This window comes from Echeneis naucrates, chromosome 1 (genome assembly GCF_900963305.1).
Source record: "Echeneis naucrates chromosome 1, fEcheNa1.1, whole genome shotgun sequence".
Taxonomy (NCBI): Eukaryota; Metazoa; Chordata; class Actinopteri; order Carangiformes; family Echeneidae; genus Echeneis; species Echeneis naucrates.
In genome coordinates this window covers 5,790,311-5,805,021 of record NC_042511.1, presented here as the reverse complement: position 1 = coordinate 5,805,021, position 14,711 = coordinate 5,790,311, and the positions used below count along the sequence as shown (strand labels likewise).

Below are 14,711 nucleotides of genomic sequence, written 5' to 3'. Positions count from 1 at the left end.
GTCCTCCTGTTTCGTGTCCAGCTTCAGACAGTTTTACCACATTTATCTTCTTTCCTCAAACTGTGTACAGAGCAAAAAAAAAAAGTCAGTCAAAAGTATAACCAGTATGCTAAACTGTCATCGAATTGAGGAATAGACAGGAAGAGAGTTGCCATTTCATTTCATAATGTTTTATTCATTTTGTCTCATTCATCTTCTACCAGACCAACAACCACTCACACTCAGAACTACGGACACTTTAGAGTCACCAATCAACCAAACATGATGTCTTTGGATGGTGGGAGGAAACCCACACAACCACGGGAATCTAAACCACAGCCTTCATATTCAGCATTTACCACTTGTTTGTCTTGAAATATGTTATATTAAAATCTCCTTAAGGGTCACGGCCACTCAATTTACAAAATTACACATTTTCCATTTCCCTCTAGTGGTATCTTTGCCCTCCAGGTATTATTGCATTCACCAGTGAAACATCTGCTTCCGCTTTTTAATGACATCTTTTAACAATGCATCTTGTACTGAGCTTAATCAAGTGACCCTAAACATTTTTAAGGCCATGGAAACTACATCAAAATTCAATTTAATAATTTCACATTGAGCTTATAGTAGCTATTCCAGGGCTGGACATCTTGAAAAACTCAGGGCATAAACCTTAATTAAGGTGGAGATACAGATACAACTATTAAGAAAATATTATGCTGTTTTTAAGTTTTAATATATAACAAACCATTTTATCTATTATTTCATCTTTTATATAATCTGTGATTTCAAGTCAACCAGGCTTTTACATGATCAATAGCACAGTGAATGCATCAAGTGTATTAACATTTCTCATCATCATTACAATCTTTCTATAAAACAGGACATGGCATTGCGATTGAGGAATCTTTACCAGTCCCTTTCATGAGGCTCCCTGTATGGTATACCTAAAAGACCAAAAACATCCTCCTCTCTTGGTGTAGGAAGTGGAGTGCCACCATATACCTTCAAACTTCCCCGACGCACCACATCCTGGTTCAGCGAATGCTCTGACAGACTCATGTTTTTTGTCTTTGCCAGGGCTCTCATTGAGCGGTTAAAGTGTGCAGACCCAGTGAAATACATCAGAGCACAGGCAAATTCGTTGTAGGGCACTACTATGATGTCCAGTCTGCGATAGCGATGGCCAGGTCCCGGTAACCGACACACACCCAAGTATTTCTTCTGCTCACCATTCTCCTCATGGCTCACCAAGTCATCAGTCAAAAATCCTGAGGAAAAAAAAAAAACAAAAACAACTGTTGTTTTTCCAAAATAGTAGCAAGAAATTCGTTAAACCTAAAAAAGATGGCGCTTACCACTGTTATGGAGGTTCTGCAACACTTTGCTGAAAACGCCCTTGTGGGACTTGCCATCAGGGTGACTTATAAGTACATCAACATCTCCACATGTGGCTTTCCCCCGACGGTAGGAGCCACATGCCATCGCCACCAAGCCTGAGTCTATAGCCTGGGTTGTATCCTTTACCTGTAGATACCCACAAAGATGCACATACAGAAATTGTAATCTTCCTAGTGAAGATTACAAATTCTTAGAGTCTTAAAAACATTTTTTTTTATCATCATTAACGGTGTTTAATTTCTATGTTTCTAATTTTCTTCCACTGGGGAACAAGTAAGCCTTTACCTGTTCCCAACCAAGTAGTGGGAGGTGGGATCGCAGAAGCATTACATTTTATTTTGACAAGCCTGAGGGAGTACACATGCTTTAGTCATTTGTCTGTTGTGCACTCTCTATCTGGCAGCGTAGAAGGAAAAAGAAAAGTGAAGTAATAGTATCTGAAAACAACTAGCGTTGTAGGCAACACTATGGAACCATCAGCTATCTGGCTTAACTTAAGATGGAGCAAGTTTAAGAGTTAGTTTTCCCTTTTGGGATGCTCAACTTTTTGAGAATACATTCTGGTTTTCCCATTATCAAACAGTCAAGGAAAACTGACACAAACTTTTTCCTACTTTAAGCCTACTGCTTCCAAATTTCTAAGCCTTTGATGAGGATTTTCTTTTACAGTGATGCTCTGCTCCTATATTTACACATGTATATGCCTAAACATACTAAAGTTTTGAAAAAAAGAAAACAAATTTCAGTCATCATCGCAGATGATTACATGAAGATGCTGTGACATATCAAGATGGATTACCACTTTCTCTATTTGTGCTGCTTCCTCTCTGGGCATACGGTCCAGAAAGTCATCGTAGTGCTTGAGTCCAATTTTCTGAATGTTGTTCAGGTGGGCTTTTGTGCGGATATCCTCCAAAGTGCGAAACCCCTAATATAGAAATATCTTTTTTTTAGCAAGCGCTAGAAAAATGCACCAGGTCATACATTTGTTACACATGTTTTTAACCAACTGTAAAAAAAAAAAAAAAAAAAACTCTCCGGATAAAATATTACTGTATCTTATGTTACTGTGTTCAAAGTTTTGTATGTCAACACTCAACAGCTTTGCTGCATGTGCAGCTAAAAAGGGAAGGCATAGACTTCTAAGATATTTTGTTCACACTTGTCTAACATGAAGGAAAAAAATGCTTCAGGTCCATATATATATCAAAGCATTCACATTAAATAGCTGATAATATATCAAATCTATCCATTGTATGATTTACCTGTTGGTACCATAGTTGTGCAGTTTTAGCTCCTGCACCCCAAATGTTAGTGAAAAGCTCCAGTACTGGCACAGCCTCCCCAATGTGATCTAGTTTCCGGAGATGACCACTCTCCATTATCTCATCAATTTTGTCAGCCATTCTTTTTCCGATTCCTGGAATCTGACACGCCTCCTGAAAGAAATGGGGGAAAAAAAATAATTGAAAATAGGATATAAACAACATAATATCAATAAAATTCACTGAATTAGTCTTAATACTTAACCATCACCAAACAAAATATTTTGCTGGCAGCACAAACAACATAATATTAAAAGCCCTTTTGCACTACATAACCTGATATGATGTTACAGGCTTGTGGTAACTCTTCAGTGCGGTGACAGCCTTGGAGTAGCTCAGTGCCCTCCACTTGTCCCCCTGGTATGTGTACGCCTTGGCCAGAACTTCTAGTTTGTCTGTGATGTGCTTGTTGAAGTTATTACTTTTGGACTGAGAGGACTGGGCACAGACCCACTTCCCTAAGACGTTGTTCTGTGCAGAAGTGTCTGGGCCGGAGGTGATACTGACGCTAGGAGTCTCCTCTCTGGGACGCTGGCCAGTGATAAGATCTTCCAGGTCACTCTGAGAAACAGCATCTTCTTCTGTTTGTGGTTCCTCTTTGGTATCTGGTACTGACTAAGAGTAAAATATGAAATAAAGCTATACTTACAATCTAAAACACATAGACTTGTTGGTGTAATTGGTTAATCTTCTATTTTTTGCCAGTCGCAGCAAATTTCTATTGACTGCAACTGGTAAACCTGATGAATGACATTTTCAATTTGTGTTTCCTTGAAATGGCCCAGCAACCTACTGTGTCTATGGTCCATCCTTTCTTAGCTTCATGGGACACTGTTGCTACAATAGCTCCTGCAGCAGGCTTGACATCCGACAACTCTTCTTTGATATTGTGTTGTTGTGTTTCATAGTCCCTGAGTTGACAGTAAAGATTCATAGTAATTGATCACTTGCTATGCTGTGCTATTTATGACATAGACAAGTAAAAGTCTGTGTCATAAACTGGAAACATCAGGAAATATAGATACAATTAAGAAATGATTTCAGATGGAAGTGCTATTGTATAACTATTATATATAATTAACAAGTAGCCCACTAACCTCTTGGGTGAAAGAAGGCTGTAGCTGGCTACATCCAGCAGTTGTTTCTCACTGATGCACAAACTCAGCCAAGTGCATTTCAACAGCTGGACTCCAGATGGCATACAATCCACTTTCAGGAGGCGCAGAGCCCTGTCGATGTCCATGCTGTCATCTACAACAACATGAGTGACACCGGGACACAGTGAACTCTCCGTCTTACCTCCATTCTGTTGAATTTGTCTTTTAAAGATCTGGCATCTGGCATTTCCTATTCCAGCAGGCAGGATGTGCACTGTGACACCATTAAAAGTGTTTCCTGAGACAGAGCAGAAGAATGGATTATTATAAAGAAATGTGTGTCACTATATGGTGTCTACTCTGCAGTTAACAGTAGTTTCTTATTGAAATCATATATTTTTTTTTTTAATTCTTCTGCTACTCCCCCCCCGTCATTCTCACAAAAAAGCTGACCCAAAAACAACCTGTGACATCACATTCATCCGTTTTCTTTTTAAATGGAGGTGCTTCTTTCCCCTGAAGTGCTCTGGCCCTTTTAACCTTAGGGAAAGCTTTCGTGATCCCATGGTGAGGCTCCATCTTGTCTGTTAAAGGGGGGCACCAATGGTCTGTGGCACAAAGCACAAATTGTGTAATAGTTTTATTCATAATAAAAACTGCATGGAACCAAATTTGCATTACACTAAATGTTTTCTTTAGTGATATCATTTTAGTTTTGCAAAGTTACAGCTTCACGATAGCAATTATGTGTTAACATGTTCATTTAGAAGGGTATACATTAGAGATCTCTTTTAAATGAGAATATGGAAGTATAGTTTGACATTAAATATCAAAAATAAAAGCACATGACATCATACAAAATTGTCATTGTAGGTATTTTAACACCAATGCAGTGTCATATTATCATTACTACAACTCTTTTACAATATATTGTAGTTGATATTATACTCGTTTAATTTCAATAGCACGTCAATCTACAGTATATCTAGCATTCATTTTCAATAAGTAGAGGCCGGTATAGTACATTTATCCGATGATCACAGCCTTGACAGCAAGGCACTAAGTAAGAACATATTGGGAGAAGCTTTGTCCTGTATTTTCTGACAGAAAAGAGACAGTTGGAACTGCTTCATAAACCATCTGCGGCCCCATCTTGTCTATATATAAGTCAGTTAGCCACCTTTAGCTTATGCTAACGCTAATGCTAACGGAAAGCCAGAAAGCAGTGGGTGTTTTAACTGTTCTAAGTGCCATTTTCTCTCGGTATACAACCTATGCTTTGATTCGTTGTTTGAACGTGAGAAATAATTGCGAATCTTAAGAACAAAACTCGTAAAACTAAGGCTTGGGACTTACCGCTGTGGAAGTGGCATCGTCCACGCGAAAACAGGTACACCAATGAGGAACACGTCGGACAGACAACAAACGTTCAGGCATTTCACTTCCGGGTCAGTCGGTTGAGACGATTTTAGCTTCAGAGTAAAGTCTGCATATGCCACGGAGTATGTGGTACGTTTTAAATAAAGTAAGGTAACGCGTGGTTAATTTTATATGTGTGTACTACACTCACACGATTTTACACAAAAAATTGTACCGCCCTCGTTGTGTGTTGGCTTGGGTTGCTATGGTTACGGAAACGGTCCTGCGCTAGCACCAGAAGAAACATGGCTGTGCAGAGCTGGAGAGATAGTTTAAAATCCTCAAAGAAAACAGCTTTGATACACGACGGTAAGTTCGACGAAGGGAAAAGAGCTTTTCGTGTTGAACAAAACTTTCTACTTTTAAGTATGAGTGTCGTTTTTGCCCAACAACAGCTGGTTATGTTGAGGCTGTTAGCTAATGTTAGCTAACGGTACTGTTACCAGCAAACAGGCAGGTGGTGCTTCCTCCCTTATCACGATGCTTTTAGTATCAACACTCAACAAAGCTACAGTGGTTAACAGTACCGGATATCTTTACACACTTGGAGTGAATTTTGTTACCTTTAAAATCCACAATGAACGAGGCTAGTCCGACCACTGGGACCAAGCTCCCTGGTGTCTTTTTTTCACTGAATAGCAGTCCTTGAAAAACAATCCTCATTAGAAATTGCATGTTGTATTTTGTGTACTTGATACGTAATTTACTGCTTACTCAACGATAAGATGTCAGACTGGGGGTGCATAGTGAGATTTCTCCAAACTAGAAATGCGTTCCAGACTCTTCTCTCTTCACTTGCCAATGTTTTTCCTCTCCAGGAAAAAGGAAGATTCACTACCTCTTCGCAGATGGAAAAGAAATGGCAGAAGAATATGACTTGAAAACAGATGAGCTCATTGGTAAGCAGCAACTTTTGAGTTTAACAAAGCTGCATTGGGCCATTGATTGATTAACAATGCCCAGTGCATGGGGTGAATTTCTGTGTCTTACACTGCATTTGGTTCATTTCAGCACGACGGTGGCGTCATAAAAGCACCCTTGGGGCTCAGGGCCAGTGGCAGGTAGAGGTTGGGGAACCGCTCCCAACCCCTGTCGCATCTTTTGAGTGCGATGCGATCCAGGAGAACTGCTCTAATGTGGGGTGTCTTCTCTCTCTTCTCTGGTTTTGACTCTCATGCAGTTGTCATGTTTTAAACCAAAGTGGATATTTTTTGTTTTGTTTTGTCTGTTTGTTTCCACAGCCTGTGTTCATGCGTAAAGACACAAAGAGCAGCTTTCAGTGGAGAATCCGAAACCTTCCCTATTCTAAAGATGTCTTCAGTGTTTGTGTGGAACCATCCGAGAGATGCATCATTATAAAAACCTCAAACAAAAAGTAAATAAGCATGAGAAAACAGCTGCTATCCTAACATCTTGTCTTTCCTGTGATTTACACTTGTTGAATGTAATCTTTATGTCTTCCCCATAGATGGCACTGTGTACAATACTTTGGTCTGAAGTAGTATGACAAACCTATGACATCTCCTCCTTCTCGTCTCAGGTATTACAAGAAGTTTAATATTCCTGATCTCGATCGCAGTAGGCTTCCTTTCGACTGCTCTGCCCTCAGTTTCACTCACGCCAACAACACTTTGATTGTCAGTGTAAGTTCCACACAATGAAAAATGAATTGATCTACATGTCTGTTATGACACTGTATACTTAAAATATAAATATATATAAATATAAATTATTCTAATATATGATTTCTAACCGAAAATGATGCAGGGTCATGAACTGTTTCATCTGAGCAATATAATTGCAAATCTAAAAATTTTTTAATGTACAAATTCAAATAAACGTTATTAGAATTTATCATCTTCATTTGATTTTGATTGAAGACACTGGCTGTTGTTTATTTTGTACTCCAGCTTCTTTACATCTGTCACGTTTTAAAGTTATTTGACAATTAAAATAATATAACTAATGCCCAGAATAGTTTCTCTCTCTGTCTCTTTTTTTTTTTTTTTTTTTGTGTGTGTAATTTGCTTAGTATTTTGCATGGTGTTTTAATGTGACTAAAGCACAGCAATGGATTTAAGGTTCAGGGAGACAGGGAGGATGTTGAAATAATTCATTTCTTCTCTCTTTACCAGTACAAAAAACCAGAAGAGATCTTAACCCTTGAGCAAGAGCTACTGAAGGTAATAAAGAAAGTGAAGGACACTGCGGGACCAGACGGCGACTGCAAAACTCAGTGAAATGTGACTGTGGGAGCGAGAGAATAATTCTGCATTGCATTTAAAGCAGAACGTCACAGCGTCATTTTCCAGTGAAATGTGAGCCCCCCATTTATCTGAATTGCTTCATTCAAAGGACTTTTTCTCAGTGCCTTGTTCATGGCTTAATGCTTCTCCTTATGCTTACTAATTGGGGTCCATTTATTGGATTTTGTAGTGTTGAGATTTGCCATACTATTTACACTTGGTACTGACCTATTCAATAAACAATGTCTCCATCATATCCCCACATTGCACATTGCGGTTTTGCCATATAATTTTTTATTTAAAAGTTTTTGTAAGAAACTCAAATATTTAATCACAACAGTATCTATTTTTTGTGCTGTTACCAAACCTTCTCGGGAGCCAGTTCATGTGGGTCACATAACCTTACCATCCTCCTTTCATTGATGTCCTTGTAAAACTCTCAAAACATACAATGCCTCATCCCTGTTCGTTCCAGGGTCACTGTTACGAGCACGTCCCATTTGTGCTAACTGAATACCCTTATGTTCCTTGCATGTAGTAGGCCACCCTGAAAGCCATTACTGAAACTAGTGTTACTGTTTCCCATTACAACAGAGGGTCGCTCTGACTTTGTGGTCTCCAGCTAAAACTCAAAAGATGCAAGTTAGAAATAGTAGCAACAGTTTCAAAGGTTTATTCCAAATTGATTAGATATTCTCATCTAAGGACACATCAAGCTGACAGTTAACATCCTTGACTTACAAAAATATGTGTGTATATATACACAAGATAGAAAAATAACAGTACAGACCCTCAAAATGTGACATATGTCCAATCTTTTTATTTTATTTATTTATTTTTACAAACAAACAAATAAAATCCTTCATAAATACTTAGTTGATAAAAAAAGAGCTGTGCTGTTTAAAAGAGACAATAGCTTTTAAATATAGATTGTTTCAACCTTGTGATTTCTTGCATTTTTTACCACCAGTCCAAACCCGGAGAGCAAGTGCAAAAAGCATAGACAAAACCACAGGTCTCCCACTATTGTGCTTTGTCTTCCTCCAGACGGAAAGAAAAGGAATACAAGAAAACATTTTAAAAGCATTCAGCAGCATTGTTTCACAAATTCTCGAGATGAAATTTTGACATTGCAAAAATTCATTCATACACAATTGATCAGATTAAGTTTGTCTATTTGCTCTTTAAAGGCGTGGCGCTGGCTTTAGATGAAACAAGTTAAATGTATGTGCAGAAGCGTTAAATACGAAGAGTTTATTAGAGCTCTTAATTTTGCTAATTTTCCTTAATGCTTTAGTGTGTTTAGAGCTTGAGCTGCTGTCAAAACAAATTCCTGTGGCAGCAAACACCAACTAACAAATTGGACATCCAGCTCATGCATTGTGAGAGCAGCCGGGTCTTCTTCCTCCCCTGTCGTTTGGCCTCTGATGGTCATGCTCAACTGCCTCTGGGAAGAGGGTTTCTTTTCTGCCTCCCTTTCATTCCCGAATGCCTCTTCCCAGCCATTCCCACTCTTTCAGCCGATGCCACATTTTGCTGCACAGGCCCTGATGCTTTTTCTGCAACCCCTCAACTCCCTCTCTGCACCCCCCATCCCTCTTACCCCTCCCTGTGTGACTGGCTTCTTTTTGATAACTGACCCCTCCTCGTGTTATTATTCGAACCCACTATTGTATAACATGCCCTTTTATATGAGGTTTCACAAAGGGCCCATTTGATCAGAGAGTTACGGTGTGCGATCGTGAGAAATGCAACTACATGGTGGTAACCTTTGTTTGGGCCAAAATGGTGGGCTGACCTCATCGCTTTTAATGCATAGCTTGGGCCATTCAGGCCCAAGTCTCACTTGCTGAGCACATTGAATTCAGTAGCCTGTCACAGATATTGCCCCTCAGTTATCTGGGTCTCCAGCTTGAGGAAGAAGAAGGGGGGAAAAAAAAAAACAACAGTTTTTTTGAGGGCAACCAACATTGTACGCTAGCTTTCCATCCCAAAACAACCACACAAGAGAAAAGCCAAGCAGCACGTGAACTGATTCTTTAGTGGTTTTAATATACACTCTACAATAAATATTTCCATCATTTGACGTAATTTACATTTTTACAGAAAAAATATATTCATATATGTAGAAAAAAAACAGGTTAAAATTCTCATAATGGCCTCCTAAAGACGACATAGTGTGTCAACTGAGATTCTGTAGTCACAAGAAAATCCACAGATAGCTGCCGTGTCTAGTTTCATTGTACCCATTTCTCTTTTAAACATTCTTTGTTGCTGAGCTGGCTAACTTCTAACCAAAGTCATTGTACTTGAGCTCCTCAGTCCTTAAATTACCCCCTGATTTAATAAGAGAGAAAAAAATCTTTCCTAAAGTCTGTCTGAATTGGAAATAACTAGCAGATTAGATAGTCAATGTTTACATACAATGCAGTACAAAGAATTACATAATAAGTCCAAAAAATGAGGCAAAAAAGTATACGGGAACTTGACTGTAAAGGTTTCGCTGGAAGCACTTGTCTTCTCTTGTAGTGGTTCTTCTCTGTTGGTTCATCCACAGTTCTCCCTCAGTGGTTTCAGTCCTCAGCGGCCCCCTGAGCGCTGGTGATGGGAATGTTTAGTCCGCCTGCTGAAAGGGTGCACGGGGACAGGGAGAGGAAGAACATCAAACGGCCTCCTCTCGCTTAGCAAATGCCCCCTGGGTAGACGCTTCATGAAGTGGGCCTCCCTCTGATGCTGCTTGGTCTTGGAGGCCTTCCTCGGACGGCCCTTACGTGTGAAAGCCATATACCAGCCCTCGTACTTAGCGTTCTGGAGTGCCGTGTAGTTGTTTTCCAGAACAATCTCAGTGAAGATGCAGTCTTTCCCTCGTCCTTTCCGCTAAGAAAAAAAAGGAGGGGGAGAGAAGTTTACAGACTCTGGACCAATTCCAGAAGGCAGGAACATTGTCTTTGTTTCCAAATAACCTTGAAGAAACCCTGATATGTATACTCAGACAGATCTTAAAAATCTAATTTGTTCTAGCTTCCAATGTGTCTCAACAGCTCACCATAAGCTGCAAATTTGAGTTGACATTTCCAAAAAACAGACAACAATCAGGATGCTGCTATAGTCTTAAACAGCCACAAAGCTATGAATTTCGGATTACCTTGCCGATCAGCTTCCCCCTCTTGTTCATGCATATGTAGTATCCTGTCTTCACCCCTCTAATGCGAACACGACTTCCAAAAGAGTCCGTCTCCACCTCCAGTTTAGCTGCAAATACAAAACGAATCCCAAATAATGAGATGACACAGTTCTGACATGGTGCAGACGTACAGATTATTATGTTACAGTGTGTGAGACAAATCACCTTCTTTCCTGTGAATTTATTCCTTATGTGCAGCCAAGACTGTAATAAACTAGAGTTACATCTTGTCATCATTAAATGGCGTTCAATCGCTTTGAGAGATTCACCAGATTCACAAAGATAACAAATAAATGTAATGGTCCAACGGCCACCTTTAACGAAGCACGCAAGCCTTCCAAAATAGCATCAAATGATAGTGATTTCACGTGGTGTGATTGTTGTTGAATGTCTGTAAATGCTGTGCTGTGATGCAGTTGGGAGTGGGGATAAAGGAGAGTGAGAATACTGCGGTCAGGGACACAGCCACAAGCACAGAGCAGCGGTCAGATCTGGGCCCGTTACAAGAGTGACACCCACTTAGGATGTGCAGCCAGTGTGTGCATGACTGACTGTGTGGGTGTGAGCAGAGAAAATTAAAAAAAAAAAAAAAAAAAAAAGACAAAAGAGCACACAGGAGAGGCAAGGAGAGGAAAAGGTATAAAGTGAAGATGCTGACTTCACCGCTCCTTATAAATTGAGTCATACATTGAACTGTAAAGCAATGAAAATTCCTCGTAAAATCAGCCTCCAAAAAAAGAGGCAGCAGGCATGGAGGAGTGGATGGATGGTGGAAAGATGGCGAAACACACCAAACTCCTTTGGGGACAGGAACTCTGCTGCCTCTTAAGTTCAGGACAGTTTTCCCCTGCTAAAGAAAAACAGGTCCCTAACAGGTGTCACCTTCTTTAAGGCCAGAAAGGACGGTGACGCCGATGTCACTCACTTTGTTTCTCCTGGGTCACCCGGTTTTATACCGCTGAATCCAAACTATTCCCGTGTCTGTAAGGTGAACATGTCCGTGTTTTACTGTTTTCCTGGAGGCTTGGAGGAGACGATGGCCTGTAGCTGTCATCGCTTTTTGATGGATGTGGGCTTTCACAAGTAAACTCGCTTCCTCGTTGTGGAGACAGTTAAAAAAAAAAAAAAAAAAAAAAAAAAGGCGACTTCCCTGAATAGATGAACATGTGTGGACTTTTGTTTTGCCATAATATTCTTTTTCAGCCTCCCCCCTACTTTTTTTTTACGGCTTCTCTGTAATCATGCAGCACCTCCTAATGAAGTCTAAACTTCAGCAAATTGTCCAAAAGTTAATTACGTGACACATTCCGCTATGTTGCGTTTCTTCGTCCGTCTGTGGGTTCAGCTGACACTTAATTCTGACGCATATAAAAAAAAACGTGTGGGCCTTTTTATCCGGTGGATGTGTCCTTACCGTGGACGGCTCCGTCGTCTCCGTTGGCGTTGACCCTCTTGTTGGCCAGGACCTGGACGTGCTTCCCGCTGGTGCGGCTGTACAGCTGATAGGTCCGGGTCAGCCGGCGGCTCATCCGGTCCGACAGCCGGCTCTGCTCGGTGACATGGTGCTTGAAATTAGGAGGAGACTGCACGGAGTTCTGTCGGATAAGATGGGAAACACATGGTACGAGATATATGTGAAATCACTTTGAAAAAAAAAAAAAAAATTGTTGCAGAATTTTACTCTGCAACTCAAGAAAGCCTGAAAATATTAATGTCAACTGCGAAGCTTGCCAGTCAAGCAACCCAGGCCCTGCCCCGCTGTCCCACACTTCATTATGTCATTCATCATATTTAAATCATTCATCCTGCTTCTCTTTTCCCCTTTTACCACCGATGATCTTTCGCCCCATCTAGACTTCTTCTTCTTCTTCTTCTTTTTTTTCCTTCTTCTTCTTCTTCTCCTCATTTCAGCATTTCTCCATCCACATGTGTTTTAACAATTACTTTTTAGTCTGGAGCTTACCTCTTTTCAAGATGTTTGAATTGTTGCCAATTGCCATAGCACTCATAATAAAATGTTTTCATTGTTATTGCAGCCCATTGCAGATGTAGAGACGGTGGACTATGAGCTGCTGAGCACGGCGCCTGAATATCTGTGAAGTTTTACTTAGTTATAGAACTTTACGCAACATTAGTAATTTTTTATTGAAGTGAAAATGTGAGTTACCTGTGCGTAAAAGCAAAGCGCCGTGAATTGAAGTAACCTGAGGGGGGGAGAAAAGGGGGGAAAATGAATAGCTCCAACCTGTTGCTCGAGTTAAGTGAGTTACACAAGCAGCTATATTACCCTGACACCTCTTTACTTACAGACAACCTAACCTCGATGTTCTCAGTCTCATCTTGTAATAGTTCAAATATTGCTTCATGAATACTCCAGTGATTCGATGCTGGAAGCTCTTGGAAATAAAGTTCCTCCTGGTGGGGATTTCAGCCCAGTTTTACGCCCTTCTGGTTGCACATAGAAGGTGATGATCGGGGCAATTAAGAGATCCAGAAGTGTCAGGGTCCCATACGGGTAAAGGGCTGACTCTGCGGTGCCGGTCCAAACCAACAGTCCGGAGAAAGGCTCGCTGTCACCACGCCACCTCCGCCAGATCCTCTTCTTGTCTGCCACCCACTTGTCAATGAAAGTCCCGATCAGCGTTTCAAAGTGGAAATAAATCCTCTGTGGCTTTCTGTCACACCGCAGCGGCGCCGATTTAGATCTTCGTGCACCGGGTTGAACGCATCAGCAGTCAGATGCTCACTCGGGACTTCCTAAAAATAAGTGATTAAAAAAAAAAAAGCTTGAATGGATCCCATGATTGACAGCACAGATTCATTAGCTCTCCGCGCAGTTAAAACAGCGATGCCACAGTTGTGTCCCTATACGATGCGCGGATTGTAAAGCTCCAACATCAACCTTCCTCCCACACGTGTGTTTCTTGTGGTTGCCTCCAGTCCGCATACAGCATCTGTCTCCCTCTACATTTAAATACTTTAACTTGCGGGAAAGTCAATATCCTCGGCGAGAGCAGGCGGAGCGTTGGGACTGGAGCCAAATTGAAACTGAATACTTGTTAAAACACTTTGTCTGTTGCTTTGCAACTATTCGCTAATCCATAAACATAGTTTTTATTATTATTATTATTATTGTGCATTGTAAAAAAAATTAATAAATAATAATAATAATACCATTGTCAGGAGGGTATATTTTTATTTTTATATTATTATTTGTGGGTTCATATTTAAATTAGATCCATAAATAAATTAATAAATAATCTAATGTCTTCCAAAACATTTGACCAAGTGTTCACAGACTATGAATCTCACCCAGCACATGCCATCATATCGTACTGTCTTCATACATGTATTCACTTGTTTTTCTATAGGCACAGGCATCCACATGGAAAAATTCCCTGGCATGTACTTAAGAAAATCTACAGTTACGTTAACTTATTCCCTGACTGCAGGTTAGAGGTTGGTTGGTGGTCCCCCAGGACAGACCTTGATGTACTTTTTCATCCTACATATGTAAGTAATATGTATTCCATGTGAACGCATGACACAAAATGGTTTTCACATAACATCTGAAGCCCTTACCTTGGATACAAATGCTCTCTCGCTCACAATCACTCTTCCATAACTTTTCACAATCCCGGTTTGATTTTCAAACAGTGTGTCCTGGGCCTGGTGTGCTACATTCACAGCATGGTTTCGTATACACTACATCATGCAATTATATTGTAATTATTCTTTCTGACAACAAAGCAGCAGGGTTTCCTTCAAGGGAGCAAGAGTTTTACACATTCATCTGATGGGGAGGAAAAGGAACGGTTGTAACTCTAAACTTGATCAGTTACTGCTTTACATGTGAAGATTTTGAAGTAATTTTCTCCTCTAAATAATTGTTGGCACATCCTCGCTGTCAGTGAGACAAGTTAAAGTTTAAGTAGGGTTGTGTAACTAGGATCCAGATGTATGTCTCACAAGACAATGTAACTTTGCATTACACGTTTTGTAACAGAGGCATGTCAGATGTTTACACCAGGTTTTGAAGTTGCATTCAGTTTAAGTG

General features: G+C 40.2%; 3 protein-coding genes across 5 annotated transcripts; 1 reads left to right on the top strand and 2 right to left on the bottom strand.

Annotated features, from left to right (window-relative positions):
• Positions 1-175: 175 nt before the first annotated feature.
• poll (polymerase (DNA directed), lambda) lies at positions 176-5,208 on the bottom strand. Of its 2 annotated transcripts, none has more exons than XM_029500800.1 (9): positions 5,162-5,208; positions 4,270-4,413; positions 3,806-4,103; positions 3,502-3,619; positions 2,985-3,323; positions 2,649-2,822; positions 2,183-2,311; positions 1,341-1,509; positions 176-1,253 (listed from the first exon to the last, which is right to left on the bottom strand). In XM_029500800.1, the coding sequence occupies exons 2-9, from the start codon at positions 4,382-4,384 to the stop codon at positions 892-894; spliced, it is 1,704 nt and encodes a 567-aa protein (XP_029356660.1). In that variant the 5' UTR covers positions 4,385-4,413; positions 5,162-5,208; the 3' UTR covers positions 176-891. The 2 variants fall into 2 exon arrangements, with proteins under 2 accessions (XP_029356660.1, XP_029356670.1); XM_029500810.1 differs by having other exon boundaries at positions 4,346-4,413; positions 5,162-5,180.
• A 64-nt stretch (positions 5,209-5,272) lies between these two features.
• Positions 5,273-8,284, top strand: dpcd (deleted in primary ciliary dyskinesia homolog (mouse)). Of its 2 annotated transcripts, none has more exons than XM_029512346.1 (6): positions 5,273-5,533; positions 6,043-6,123; positions 6,236-6,360; positions 6,466-6,599; positions 6,765-6,861; positions 7,360-8,284. In XM_029512346.1, the coding sequence occupies exons 1-6, from the start codon at positions 5,470-5,472 to the stop codon at positions 7,462-7,464; spliced, it is 606 nt and encodes a 201-aa protein (XP_029368206.1). In that variant the 5' UTR covers positions 5,273-5,469; the 3' UTR covers positions 7,465-8,284. The 2 variants fall into 2 exon arrangements, with proteins under 2 accessions (XP_029368206.1, XP_029368195.1); XM_029512335.1 differs by having other exon boundaries at positions 6,765-6,867.
• A 1,657-nt stretch (positions 8,285-9,941) lies between these two features.
• On the bottom strand, positions 9,942-13,054 carry fgf8b (fibroblast growth factor 8b). Its single transcript, XM_029504468.1, has 5 exons — positions 12,962-13,054; positions 12,822-12,858; positions 12,069-12,249; positions 10,616-10,722; positions 9,942-10,347 (listed from the first exon to the last, which is right to left on the bottom strand). Exons 1-5 carry the CDS (start codon positions 13,018-13,020, stop codon positions 10,051-10,053), a joined length of 681 nt encoding a protein of 226 aa, XP_029360328.1. The 5' UTR covers positions 13,021-13,054; the 3' UTR covers positions 9,942-10,050.
• Positions 13,055-14,711: the final 1,657 nt, after the last annotated feature.